Source organism: Theropithecus gelada, chromosome 7a (genome assembly GCF_003255815.1).
Source record: "Theropithecus gelada isolate Dixy chromosome 7a, Tgel_1.0, whole genome shotgun sequence".
NCBI lineage: Eukaryota > Metazoa > Chordata > Mammalia > Primates > Cercopithecidae > Theropithecus > Theropithecus gelada.
Window position 1 is genome coordinate 19,699,639 of NC_037674.1, and position 14,695 is coordinate 19,714,333.

The following is a 14,695-nucleotide window of genomic DNA, read 5'->3' on the forward strand; positions in this document are numbered from 1 at the left end:
GCGAAAGCAGTAACCTTGGAAACGAGACTGGCACCACCCCTTTCAGTCCTAAAGCTTGGTTTCTCCCGCTTTTCTTCATTATGTTTAGGGCATCGCTATTTTACGGTCTTTTTGTTTTTTCTTTCCACATCATTAGCACAAAAGAGAAATTCCCCTTCTACAGAAGCAAGTACAAAACCTTTCTAGTTGCCGTTTTTTGGCTGCAGCTCACCTACTATTTTTTTCTATTCCGCGGTCGCAGCCCCAGACGTCCTCAAAGACAAATATTTTCGCGAGGGCCAGTGTAGGGCAGGAACTCCCTAGACCTTGAATCAAGGGAGTCCAGTAGGTAAGAACAGAAAGGACTCCGACCCAGGTACCTGAGCCATCTGAGACCGCCAACATTAACACAACAACCTACGTGACAGAGAAAAATCTCGCGAGAGAGGACTGCAGGGAGACGAGATGAAGCAACGTTCTCGCGACAAGAGGGGGTGTCGGCGGAAACTCGGAAATGGTCCCCTAGACGACTCGGCCCCAGCCAGTGGGTGGGGCCAGAGTAAATCCGCCCCCTTCCGGTTTTTTTCCCCGCCTCCCAACCGTGAGGTGTTGGGTTCGGGGCGCGGGCAGCTGGGTTCTCCCGGTTCCCTCTGGCAGGTGCGGGGTCGAGTTCAAAGCCTCCGGAACGCGTTTTGGCCTGATTTGAGGAAGGGGGCGGGGAGGGACCTGCGGCTTGCGGCCCCGCCCCCTTCTCCGGCTTGCCGCCGACGGATAAGCCCGCCTCCTCCCTCGGCCGGCCCTGGGGCCGTGTCCCCCGGGTAACTCCAGCCGAGGCCTGGGCTTCTGCCTGCAGGTGTCTGCGGCGAGGCCCCTAGGATACAGCCCGATTTGGCCCCATGGTGGGTTTCGGGGCCAACCGGCGGGCTGGCCGCCTGCCCTCTCTCGTGCTGGTGGTGCTACTGGTGGTGATCGTCGTCCTCGCCTTCAACTACTGGAGCATCTCCTCCCGCCACGTCCTGCTTCAGGAGGAGGTGGCCGAGCTGCAGGGCCAGGTCCAGCGCACCGAAGTGGCCCGCGGGCGCCTGGAAAAGCGCAATTCGGACCTCTTGCTATTGGTGGACACGCACAAGAAACAGATTGACCAGAAGGAGGCCGACTACGGCCGCCTCAGCAGCCGGCTGCAGGCCAGAGAGGGCCTGGGGAAGAGATGCGAGGATGACAAGGTAAGGACGACCCCTTTCTCTTCAACCCCCATAGTTTCTTTTTTGTCCGGGGTCTGGGGCGGGATGTTAATCCGCTAGCGGTTGTCTTATCCCTTCCAATATTGCAGTCCTGAAGGCTCCTTTCACCCCCAACAACCGTGTTTCTGTCAGACTTTTCCCGGTTTATCAGTGCCATGTTCTCTGGTCCCTGCCAGACAAAAATGACTGTAAATTCTGGTTCTCAAGAGTGGGCTGTGTGCAGATGCTGCCTATTCTCTGAGCTCAGCTGGTGAGCTGTCAATAGTAATCATCTGGCCTATGTGGCCCCCTTAGCTTCAAAGACACACAAATCTGGCGACTGCCAGGTTTGGTGTGGTTATTGTCTCATTTTTATTCCGTGCACACTGAACAATATTAATTTCGTTATTTAAAGAACGAAGCTGCCCCCGACTCCTCTACCCTATGGTAGTCACCATATATTTTTTCAGCTGTGTAACTTTTAAAATCTCTACAGGGTGATGTATTGAATAAATAATGAGCTATGACTGCCTTTTTGTGATCAAAATGTTATGATAGATGGGCCCTCGAGCTATATGTGAGCCACACTTGTGTCTTGGACATAGTTGATCAATCATTATGTACTCAGTTGGAATTGTTAATGGAATTAGCCAAAAGATTAGAATCTAAAAATAAATTTTAAGCAATGGAATGTCATGTCAGTGTCTTCATTGAAAGAAAATAGAATGAAATTTTGTATAGCTAAGTAGCTATTAGGGTTGGTGTTTTATGCAAATGGAAAACTATACAAAGTTTTAAATATAAAAAGTTTAAAATTGAACTGTAATCATACTTGCTACTAAATCCTTGTTTTCATTAGCTCATTGGTAACTATATTAATAATTTATGACATGCAACTTCTGTAGGTATAGTAGAGTTATGAAAATTTCTGGGCAGGATAGTAGATGCCTTTCTATACACTTCTTTGGTAATCTTCACATTTTTGTGTGTAAATGCCCATTATAATTACAAGTTTTACTTTGCATATGAAAATCACTTACGGGTAAGTAATTATAAACTCTCTGTGAGCTTCTAACATTCCTGTTGACAGCCTCTACCTTGCTTTCTTATTTCAGGAAGATTAAGGCCCTCAGCTAAGTGCCTCCCTATAACCCCCTCCTCTTCACCATAATAACATAGACATGCTCTGATAGGGTCAAGGAATCAATAAATTTATATGCGCTACATGCTTAACTCTAAAGACTGAAAAACTCTTGGGCACAGTAGGTAGAAATCCATGAAAGGTTGCAGTATTAAAATAAGGTCTTCCTACTTAGAATGGTTAAGCATTACAATTCACATTCTTCTCTCTGGTCTCAAAGGAAAGTCTCTTGTAGTAATTAATACTCTTGATTCTATTCTTTCAGCCATTGGACTTTGTTTGTTTGTTTTGAGACGGAATTTTGTTCTTGTTGCCCAGGCAGGAGTGCAATGGCGTGATCGCAGCTCACTGCAACCTCCGCCTCCCAGGTTCAAGTGATTCTCCTGCCTCAGCCTCCCGAGTAGTTGAGATTATAGCCATGTGCTACCACATGTGGCTAATTTTGTATTTTTAGTAGAGAAGGGGTTTCTCCATGTTGGTCAGGCTGGTCTTGAACTCCCAACCTCAAGTGATCTGCCCACCTCAGCCTCCCAAAGTGCTGGGATTACAGGCATGAGCCACCACGCCCAGCCTTTTTTTTTTTAAGAGATGAGTTAATGGGTGCAGCACACCAACATGGCACATGTATACATATGTAACAAACCTACACGTTGTGCACATGTACCCTAAAACTTAAAGTATAATAAAGAGAAAAAAAAGAAAAAAAAAAAGAGACAAGGTCTCACTATGTTGCCCAGGCTTGAGAGCAGTAGCTCTTCACAGGCATGATGCACTACAGCATTGAACTCCTGAGCTCAAGTGATCTTCCTGCTTCAGCCTCTGAGTAGCTGGGACTGCAGTTGTGCACCACCTTGCCCAGCTCTACTGCACTGTCAGTCTCAGTTTGTTTCACTTTTTACCTTCAACAGGATGTGGGTGTCCCCTGTTCTAAGTAAAGAAAAAAAAAATCTATATATTCCTTTCTTCCAATCAACACATTTGTTTTTTCACTTTCGTTGCTAAAGTCAAATTATCAATGGTCTACAAATGTTCCATCTACCTCTTTTTTCATACCCATCCTAATCTTAAAAAGTCTGCCATCTTTCTTTCCTCTCCTTTTCTGCAACTATTATCTTGAAGGTCACAAATGGCGGTATTCCTAGTCAAAACCAAAGAACATTTTTATTCTTACTCTATTTGACCTCTCAGTCGTTTGGTCCTGTTGATTGTCTCTAGCTATTTGGAAACCATTTCCTTTCTTGCTTTTGTAATATTGGACTCTCCAGTTTTATCTTCTTCACTATATTCTTTGCTGGATTTATTTTTTCTTTCCAGTCACCTAGTAAGAGACTCTATTCTTGAGGCTTTGCTCTCCCCTGAGAGCAGTATTCTCCAAAGTAGTGTTAAACAGAATACTCTTCTTGTAATATTTCTTAGGGTGGTGAGGAGAAAAAAAAGAAAACCTCTTCTGGAGGGAAATGTTAGTGTATCCTCCTCTTGGAATTCATAATGTCTGCTGGAATATAAAAGCTCTGAGAAATCCATTAATAAAGAAGCCTATTCAATTTTGTTTAACTCAGTCTTGTTTAGTTTATTTGATCACAGGTTACTATTTTCATGGCTTACCTATTATGGTACAGAATAATATAGCAAAGCACACTAGTTTGGGAAATATTGCCCTGGGTATCTTTAACTACTTTTAAGTGTTTGGCTAATATTTTATGCAGTTGGCTCGCAAGACTGTATCTCTTACTGAATGTCAGTTCTGTATATTTTTAAAAGTTTTTTCTTTTTTAGTTTTGTAGAGATAAGGTGTCGCTATGTTGCCCAGGCTGGTCTCAAACTCCTTGCTCCAAGTGATCTTCTTGCCTTGGGCTCACCAAATGCTGGGATTCCAGGTGTGTGCCACAGCACTTGGTGTGCCACTTCTGTATTTTGAGCTGTCTGTAACAACTTTCTTGGGCTGCTTGTGAATGTCTGTTCTTGGGGTTAATGAGGACTCTCTGAGCTGCTTAGTAGAAAGGGTAGTCTTTTAAACTTGGTCTCTGTCTTTTAAACTTAACAGTTTTTCAGGGATTTTTTGTTGTCGTTGTTGTTCTTTCTTTGTTTGAGACAGGGTCTTGCTTTGTCACCCAGGTTGGAGAGCAGTGGTGCGATGATAGCTTACTACAGCCTCAAACTCCTGGGATCAAGCAATCCTCCCACCTCTGCCTCCCAAGTAGCTGGGACTGTAGGTGCATTCCACCATGCTGGTCTAATTTTTAATTTTTTGGTAGACATGAGGGTCTCATTATGTTGCCCAGGCTGGTCTCCAATTCCTGGCCTCAACTGATCCTCCTGCCTTGGCTTTCTAAAGTGCTGGGATTATAGGTGTGAGTCACCATACCTGGCCACTTAACAGTTTTAGGTCTGGAAAATTATTGCAAAGATAGTACAGGGAGTTTCTATATACCCCACACCCAGTCTTCCCTATTATTAACATGTTACTTAAGTATGATGCATTTGTCACAATTAATGAACCAGTATTGATACCTTGTTATGAAAGTCCATACTTTATTCAGATTTCTTCAGTTTTCTCCTGCTGTCCTTCTTTAATTCCAGGGTCTCATCCAGGGTACTACGTTACATTTAGACGTTATGTCTCCTTAAGCTTCTTTTCAGTCTTTTCTTGTTTTTTAGACCTTTTCTTGTTTTTGATGATCTTGACAATTTTAAGGATTACTGATTAGGTGTTTTATAGAATGTCCCTCAATTGGGAATTGTCTGAGTCTTTTCTCAGGATTAGACTGCGGTTATGGGTTTTGGGACAAAGACCACAGAAGTAAAGTACTAGTCTCAACACATCACATCATGGGTATGTTTTTCAAAATGATTTATCACTGCTGATGTTAACCTCGATCACCTGGCATGAGATAGTGCTTGTCAAGTTTCTCCACTACAAGGTACTCTTAAAAAAAAATCTGTTTCCATACTGTACACTTTGGAAGAAAGTATGTTCACCCTCACTTAATGAGTGGATAGTTATGTTTTTCCTCCTTAAGGGCAGAGTATCAACATAAACTATATGGAATTCTTCTGCACAGGAAATTTGTCTCTTCTCCCTCATTTATTAACTTAATAATTCACTTATCTCAGTATGGACTCAAGGATATTTATCTTATACTTTGGCTTATAATCCAATATTAGTTTATTTTTTGTTGCTCAAATTGTTCCAGATCTGGCCATTGGAGAGCTCCTTCATTAACTCCTGTATCCCCTTTTTACTTTTATAGTGCCAGAAAGTACAGCGAACTTCCACATACCCTACACCCAGTTTCATTGTGACATACCCTTTTCTTACTTTTTGGTACTTTCAGATGCTCTAGGTCTATCTTATACATTTCCTACTCCAGTCCTAGAGTCATCCATTTCTCCAAGGAGCCCTGGTTCCTTTTATTGGAGAATGGTGTTAGAAACCAAGGTCTGCGGCTGGGCATGGTGGCTCACGCCTGTAGTCCCAACACTTTGGGAGGCCAAGGCGGTGGATTTCTTGAGGTCAGGAGTTCAAGACCACCCTGACTAACATGGTGCAACCCCATCTCTACTTAAAAATACAAAAATTGGGCCAGACGCGGTGGCCCATGCCTGTAATCCCAACACTTTGGGAGGCCGAGGCAGGCAGATCACAAGGTCAGGAGTTTGAGACCAGCCTGGCCAGCATAGTGTAACTCCGTCTCTACTAAAAATACAAAAAATTAGCCGGGTAGGGTGGCATGCACCTGTAGTCCCAGTTACTCAGGTGGCTGAGGCAGGACAATTGCTTGAACCTGGCAGTTAGAGGTTGCAGTGAGCCGAGATTGCACCATTGCATTCCAACCTGGATAACAGCGAGACTCCATCTCAAAAAAAAAAAAAAAAAAAAAATTAACCAGGCATGGTTGGGGGCGCCTGTAATCCCAACTACTTGGGAGGCGGAGGCAGGAGTATTGTTTGAACTGGGAGGCAGAGGTTGTAGTGAGCCAAGATCGTGCCACTGCAGCCTGGGCAACAGAGTAAGACTCTGTCTCAGAAAAAAAAAAAAAAGAAACCGAGTATAGTAGCTCATTGCTACTATAAGGTTATTTTTGGAAATCAAGGAATCCTTTCTCCAGAGGAATCAGAAAGGTGATATTTGGTTTCTTCCACATTATTATGCCATTCTGTCACTTCCAGTTTATTACCTGGGCTACTAAACATATAAATTCTTTTGTTTTTTTTTTTTTTTCTGAGATGGAGCCTCACTTTGTCACCCTGGCTGGAGTGCGGTGGCGCAAGCTCAGCTCACTGCAACCTCCGCCTCCCAGGCTGAAGTGATTCTCCTGCCTCATCCTCCTGAGTAGCTGAGACTACAAGAGCATGCTACCATGCCTGGCTAATTTTTTATTTTTCAGTAGAGACGGGATTTCACCATGTTGGCCAGGCTGGTTTTTAACTCCTGACCTCAAGTGATCTGCCCACCTCGGCCTCCTAAAGTGCTGGGATTACAGGTGTGACCCACTACATCTGGCCTTGAACATAGAAATTCTTTAAGGGAGCTTTAAGTTGCTACTGTCTTGTCCAAAGAAGTGAGAAACAACCCCCACTTCTCTGAGATTCCCTCAAACTTCCTTATTTTATAACCTTCCCTCTAAAGGGTTTCAGCCTGGAGGGGTAGATTAGTTTGCTAGGGCTGCCATCACAAAATGCCACAGACTAGGTGGCTTAAACAGCAGAAATTTATTTTCTCACATTTTTTAAAGTTGGAAGTCTAAGACCAAGGTGACAGCAGGGTTGTTTTTGTCTGAGGCTTCTCTCCTTGGCTTGCAGATGGCAACCTTCTTGCTGCTTTATTGTGACATGATAGTCCCTCTGTATGCACACATCCTTGGTGTCTTTTTCCTCTTCTTAAAAGGATATGAGTCATACTGGATTAGACCCACTGTAACTTAAGCACTTTAAAGACCTTGTCTCCAAATACAGTTACATTCTGAGATCCTGGAGGCTGGGACTTCAACATGTGAATTTGGGGGAAACACAGTTCATCTTAGAACAAGGGAGATCCATCACACACACACACACACACACACACACACACACACACACACAGCCTTTTATTTCCTCTATCAGAAAAGTCCTTATTTCTCTTTCCTCAGTATAGGGCAAGTCAAGCTCTTGGTAAATAAAAGGAGCTGTTAGAATGTAGAAAAAGTCCTCAAAATTGTCGTTTTATTACACACACACACACACACACACACAGACACACACACACACACCAGTTTTGAGGTTTGAAGCTGAATAGTAAATGACCTTTTTTCCCTTTAACAACCGTAATTCTCCCTGAGGCAGCGTATGCCTTTAGTTGAATGGGGAAAAGTTCATGTGTCAGAAAGGAGGATGAGAAGCATATTACAAAAAAATGTTATTTGGGGGAATATTTTGGAATATAATAGTAATCTCTCTTATTCTTGAGAGGTTTGAGTAAATTGATTAAAATTCTTAACAGTGCTTAATGCATTGTTATTCTACTGTTGTTATTCTACAGCTACTTCCTTATTTCTTTTCTGCCTTTTTTCCAGGATGGGACTCTGTGTTCCTGCCCAAGATCTGGTCTCAGCTCTAGCCTACCTGCCTCACCCTTTGCTCCTGAATGTCTGACTGTTTTTGTTGTTTGTTTGTTTTCAATTTCTTGGTTCATTTCCAGTTAGGCTTAGTTGACTCCTCCCATAGGTTTCTTAGTTGACTCAGCTTGCCTGTTCTTCTATAATTTAAGTGTCAACCTTCTACAGTTCTAATATGTTGCACATGATAATTCCTGCCTTTGCCTCTGCCTCGCCAGCCATAATCTGGCCAACTTTTAACTGTAATTGCTACCTCAAATTATTCATAAATCAATCAAAACTGATAACTCCTCCGAACAGTATCCCTTTCCTACCATCTTGGTCCTTATAAATGATGCCCATGCAACCATTGTTTAAGACTGAGGTTAGAAATTTGGTGTTGTCTTTGATTCGTTCAGTATATCATATTGAGTGCTTCGACATGCAGAGGAGTTACGTGATCGAATTTAAAAACCGTCATTCTGACTGCAGAATAGAGAACTTAGTAGATCCCTAACTACTCCCCTTTCCTTGGTCTCCATTTCTTTTAGTCAGTTCTCCTGTGAAGCCAGCCTGAACTTCCTCAAACCTTATTTTCAGAGTGGCTGTATTACTCACTGACTACATCAGGTTAGAATTCTGCTGTCTCATCTTTAAGGTCTTCCACAGAGTGGCTCTAGCTACCTTTGTCTCTTACTATCTCCTGACCCACTAAATTGTATTTCAGGCTAATTGTTTTGCTTACTTTTGCCTTCCCACCTGCCTTTCTGCATCATGTTAATTCCTGTTTCTGTGCCTTTGTTCCTGCTGTTTGACTCTTAGCTTCTTGCCTCTTTTCTGTATATTTATTCCACCAATTTTTTTTTTTTAATTGAGATAGAGTCTTGCTCTGTCGCCCAGGCCGGAGTGCAGTGGCACGATCTTGGCTCACTGCAAGCTCTGCCTCCTGGGTTCACGCCATTCTCCTGCCTCAGCCTCCCGAGTAGCTGGGGCTATAGGTGCCTGCCACCATGCCCAGCTATTTTTTTTCTGCTTTGAGTAGAGACAGGGTTTCACCGTGTTAGCCAGGATGGTCTCGGTCTCGATCTCCTGACGTTGTGATCCACCTGCCTCGGCCTCCCAAAGTGTTGGAATTACAGGCATGAGCCACCGCACCTGGCCTTTTTTTTTTTTTTTGAGATGGAGTCTCGCTCTGTCACCCAGGCTGGAGTACAGTGATGCAATCTTGGCTCACTGCAACCTCCACTTCCTGGGTTTAAACGACTCTCCTGCCTCAGCCTCCTTAGTAGCTGGGATTACACGTGCGCACCACCATGCCTGGCTAAATTTTTTTGTATTTTTAGTAGAGATAGAGTTTCACCACGTTGGCCAAGCTGGTCTCGAACTTCTGACCTTGTGATCCACCCACCTTGGCCTATCAAAGTGCTGGGATTACAGGTGTGAGCCACCACGCCCAGCCTATTCTACCAGTCTTTTATCCAGCTTCTGATCCATGTCCACTATGAAGCCCCCTGGGACTTCTGACTTGGAACATGCTTTTCCTTCTTTTGTATTTTCTTTTTTTTTTGAGATGGAGTCTTACTCTTGTCTCCCAGGCTGGAGTGCAATGGTGCGATCTCGGCTTACTGCAACCTCCGCCTGCCAGATTCAAGCGATTCTCCAGCCTCAGCCTCCCAAGTAGCTGGGATTATAGGCGCGCACCACCATGCCCGGCTAATTTTTTTTTGTATTTTTAGTAGAGATGGGGTTTCACCACATTGGTCAGGCTGGTCTCAAACTCCTAACCTCAAGTGATCCACCTACCTGGGCCTCCCAAAGTGCTGGGATTACAGGTGTGAGCCACTGCTCCCAGCCATGCTTTTCCTTCTTTATACACCATTTACATTTATTGTTTGAGCTTCACTAACTTATTTTGTTCGTTTTTTACTAATAGCTTATTGTGTGTGAACTTTGTTTTCTCAACAAAATTTTAAGTTCTTTGAGGAAGGACTACGTTTTAAATTTTTTCCTGTGGGAAAAATAGTTCTTAGTGCTATTACAAAATGTACGGGGTTGTTGTGTCTCCCGTAAAAGGATATATTGAGGTCTAAATCACCCATGAATGTTATCTTATTTTGGGAATAGGGTGTTTGCAGATGTGATCAAGTTAAAATGAGGTCATGCTGGATTAGGGTAGCCCCTATTAATTTATAAGAAAAAAAAACAGGATTAGGGAGAACACCAGGTGCATGAATACACAGAGACACACAGACACACTGGGAAGACCACATGACAGATAAAGGTGGAGACTGGAGTTATGTTTCCACAAACCAAGGAATGCCCAGGTCTGCCAGAAGCCAGAAGCCAGAAGCCAGGAGCCTCCCCCTAGAGGCTCCAGTGGGAACGAGGCTTTGGCAACACCTTGATTTTGGACTTCTAGCCTACAAAACTGTCCTCTAGCACTGTGAGACAGTACATTTCTGCTTTATGCTATTCAGTTTGTGGTACTTTGTTACATCGACCTAAGAGACAAATACACATAATGCATACTTAAAAGTTAATTTGATTTTTTGACTAGATAATGTTTGTTTTTTTTTTTTTTTTTTTTTTTTTTTGAGACAGAGTCTCACTCTGGCGCCCAGGCTGGAGCGCAATGGTGCAATCTCAGCTCACTGCAACCTCTACCTCCTGAGTTCAAGCAATTCTCTTGCTTCTTCCTTCCAAGTAGCTGGGATAACAGGCACGCACCACCACACCCGGCTAATTTTTGCATTTTTGGTAGAGACGGTGTTTCACCATGTTGGCCAGGCTGGTCTTGAACTCCTGACCTCAAGTGATCCGCTGGCCTAGTCCTCCCAAAGTGACTAGATAACTACTCATATATATTGTGTGGCAGTATGGTTTACTGGAAAGAACAAGGTCTTTTGGAGTCAAACAGACTTGAGTTTTTCATTCCGCCATTATGTTGCCTCTCCTTAAGCGTATTTCTTCACCCATAAAATGAGGAGGATTCATGAAATAAAATATTTAGAGTCCTGTCCCATACAAAGCTTGACATTTATTTATTTATTTTTTTATTTATTTATTTTTTTTTTTTTTTGAGACGGAGTCTCGCTCTGTAGCCCAGGCTGGAGTGCAGTGGCCGGATCTCAGCTCACTGCAAGCTCCGCCTCCCGGGTTCACGCCATTCTCCGGCCTCAGCCTCCCGAGTAGCTGGGACTACAGGCGCTGCCACCTCGCCCGGCTATTTTTTGTATTTCTTAGTAGAGATGGGGTTTCACCGTGTTAGCCAGGATGGTCTCGATCTCCTGACCTCGTGATCCGCCCATCTCGGCCTCCCAAAGTGCTGGGATTACAGGCTTGAGCCACCGCGCCCGGCCTGAAGCTTGACATTTAATAATAATAGTTCCTTTCTTTCATGGGTGCATTGGTGTAGCTAATCTTGAAGAAATTTGCGGCTAGGTATAGTGGCTTATGCCTATAATCCCAGCACTTTGGGTGGCTGAGGCAGGAGGATCACTTGAGGCCAGGAGGTTGAGGCTAGCCTGGGCAACATAGCCAAAAAAAAAAAAAGAAAAAAAAAAAGCTAGGCATGGTGGCACATGCCCATAGTCTTAGCTGCTTGGGAGGTTTAAGCAGGAGGATCACTTGAGCCCAGGAGTTTGAGGCTGCAGGGAGCTATAATTGTGTTACTGCACCCTAGCCTGGCAACAGAGTAAGACCCTGTCTCAATAAAGAAAGAAAAGGAAAAAAGAAAAGAAGAGAGGCAAGGCGGGGAGGGGAGAAGGAAAGAGAATAAAGGAAGGGAGGGAGGGAGAGAGAGAGGAAGAAAGAGGGAGAGGGAAGAAAGAAAAGAAAAGAAAGGGAGGGAGAAAGGAAGGAAGGAGGAAAGTTAGTCTTGTATTATTCTATTGAAATCCAAGTATATTAAGTCAGTTGACAAAAATTTATTAAATATACTGAGCACTTACTGTACTGTACACTAAAACGATCTTTAAAACATGTTCTCACTTTTCTTTGTCTCCCTTTCTTATTTTTGTATTTCTCTGTTTTTTCTTACTCTCCTGATAAAGGACTGAGTAATCTCAGGAGGTTCCATGGAGATCATAAAACAAGCTGCTTTTTGAAAAATGATGACTAGGATTTAGTTGTGCAAAAAAAAAGGTAAAAGGACATTCAAGGAGCTCCCTTTCACTTACCCCATAGAGGAAAACAAACAGTTCTTATAGTGTGGCATGTAGCATCTATCTCCTGAAGTGATAGGGAGTACCTTTTGACTTATGACCTCATTAAACAAGAGGAACTAGTCCTTATAATTTTTGGTTGAAGACCTTAAAGTTCCCCATGTTAGCCTCTTCCTCAAAAGAAAGTTAAAGTTTCCTTGAATTCAAAGGCCAGGCTTTTCTCTAGGGACAGGCTGGGCATGCAGTAATTTCAGTTTCTCACAGTGCTTCAGGGCTCTCTTTCTTGTTCTTAATTAACTTTATTTAACTTTCTTACACTGTTTTTGGCCAGGTGGTTCCTCTTTTGAACAGTGTTGCCTCAAAGCTTTTGCTCAGGTGCTTTCAATGTCTGATTCTTTCTCTTTTCCAAACTACATTTTTCCCCTGAGGTTGACTTCAAAACTTATATCCACAAAGCTTTTTCTATTTAATATAAAATGATTTGCTTTCCTTTTACAATTTCAATTTTCTATATCCAATTTAAGTTCAACTTAGGGCAAAATTTTTTCTCATTTGATGATTAACAAAGGCCTCTCATAGCTCACTGCAGCCTCAGACTCCTGGCCTCAAGTGATCCTCCTACCTCAGCATCTCAAAGTGCTGGGATTACAGGCATGAGCCACCATGCTCGGCCACATTTTCACTCTTAAACTTGACTCTCTGTAGCATTTTGTAGTGATAATCTCTCCTATCTGAAACTTCTTCCCTTTAGCTTTAATAACATCCATTTATCCTGGTTATCCTATCCTTTTCCCACTCAATGTTTATATATGCTCTGCTTCCATCTCTAACCCCATTTTAATTTCTTTATTGAACAAATATGTTCAAGTTTCTATTTTGGATCAGTTACTGTGCTGCATGCATATCACATAGTGAACGAGTGAACAAGACAGATATGGTATACGTTGACTATGGAACTTACCCTTGAAGTAAGACCTAAACTATTTTAGAGGTTTAGGGATGACATTCTTGAGAGACTTTTAGTTGAGTCCTAAAAAAAGATCAGGATTTAATGAGTCAAAGATTGAGTGAGAGGTTTGGGATAAGAGGCTCAGGAGAGATGAAAAGAGGGTTCCAAATGTAGAATGTCGCATATTTTATTTTTATTTTATTGCATATTTTAAAGCACAGGATATCAGCTGTGTATGGTGCTACATGCCTATAATCCCAGTTACTCGGGAGGCTGAGGCAGGAGAATTACTTGAATCCCGGAGGCAGAGGTTGCAGTGAGCCGAGGTCATGCCAAGTGCACTCCATCCTGGGCTACAGAGGGAGACCCTGTCTCAAAAAAAAAAACTTAGGAGCCAAGATTGTAGCGCCACTGTACTCCAGGCTGGGCAACAGAGTGAGACCCTATCTCAAAACAAACAAACAAAAAGTTCACTATGTGGAATGAGGGAGCTAGAATGAGTGTGATAATATTTGATGTTGCACTGCAAGACTGGATTCAGATTGCGAAAATATTTGTGAGTCATGTTAAGGGCAATAGGAAGCCATTGATTGGCTCTCTTTTTCACATTTAATTTTTTTTTTTTTTTTTTGAGATGGAGTCTTGCTCTGTTACCCAGGCTGGAGCGTAGTGGCACGATCTCGGCTCACTGCAACCTCCACCTCATGGGTTCAAGCGATTCTCCTGTCTCAACCTCCCAAGTAGTTGGGACTACAAGCGCATGCCACCACACCCGGCTAATTTTTATATTTTTAGTAAAGACAGGGTTTTGCCATGTTGACAAGGCTGGTCTCGAATTCCTGGCCTCAAGTGATCTGTTCACCTCGACCTCCCGAAGTGCTGGGATTATAGGCATGAGCCACCACACCTGGTGGTTCTAATTTTTTTTCTTGTCTTCCAGTGATATATGGTGAATTTTCTTTCTTTCCTATTTTTTTTGTGATGGGGTCTCACTCTGTTGCCCAGTCTGTAGTGCAGTGTCACCGTCTCAGCTCACTGTAACCTCCACCTCCCAGGCTCAATCGAGCTTCTTGCCTCAGCATCCCAAGTAGCTGGGACTACAGGTGCACACTACCACGCCCAGCTAATTTTTATATCTTTTTGTAGAGATGGGGTTTCATCGTGTCACCCAGGCTGTTCTTGAACTCTTGGACTTAAGTGATCTGCTGGCCTTGGCCTCCCAAAGTGTTGGGATTACAAGCATGAGCTACCATACCCAGCCTGTGAATTTCTTGACTATAAAAATATAGTCTAGGCCAGGCGCGGTGGCTCATGCCTGTAATCCCAGCACTTTAGGAAGCTGAGGCAGGCGGATCACGAGGTCAAGAGATCGACACCATCCTGGCCAACGTGGTGAAACCCCGTCTCTACTAAAAATACAAAAGTTAGCTGGGTGTACTGGCGGGTGCCTGCAGCCCCAGCTACTCGGGAGGCTGAGGCAGGAGAATCACTTGAACCTGGGAGGCGGAGGTTGCAGTGAGTGGAGATTGCACCACTGTACTCTATCCTGGGCCACAGAGCGATACTCCATCTCAAAAAAAAAAAAAAATATATATATATATATATATATATATGTAGTCTAAATCTAGTATAAATCTAACACAATATTTCATACTATTCTCTATGTCTGG

The 14,695-nt window shown here is 43.3% G+C and overlaps 1 protein-coding gene across 4 annotated transcripts in view; it reads left to right on the top strand.

Moving 5' to 3' along the window:
* Nucleotides 1–468: 468 nt before the first annotated feature.
* CASC4 (cancer susceptibility 4) overlaps nucleotides 469–14,695 on the top strand; it is a 123,408-nt gene continuing 109,181 nt past the window's right edge. For all 4 annotated transcript variants that reach the window (XM_025389717.1, XM_025389719.1, XM_025389718.1 and 1 more), the window contains exon 1: nucleotides 469–1,202. In XM_025389717.1, the coding sequence (XP_025245502.1) occupies nucleotides 876–1,202 (327 nt within the window). In that variant the 5' untranslated portion in view covers nucleotides 469–875. The remainder of the gene's footprint in view (nucleotides 1,203–14,695) is intronic.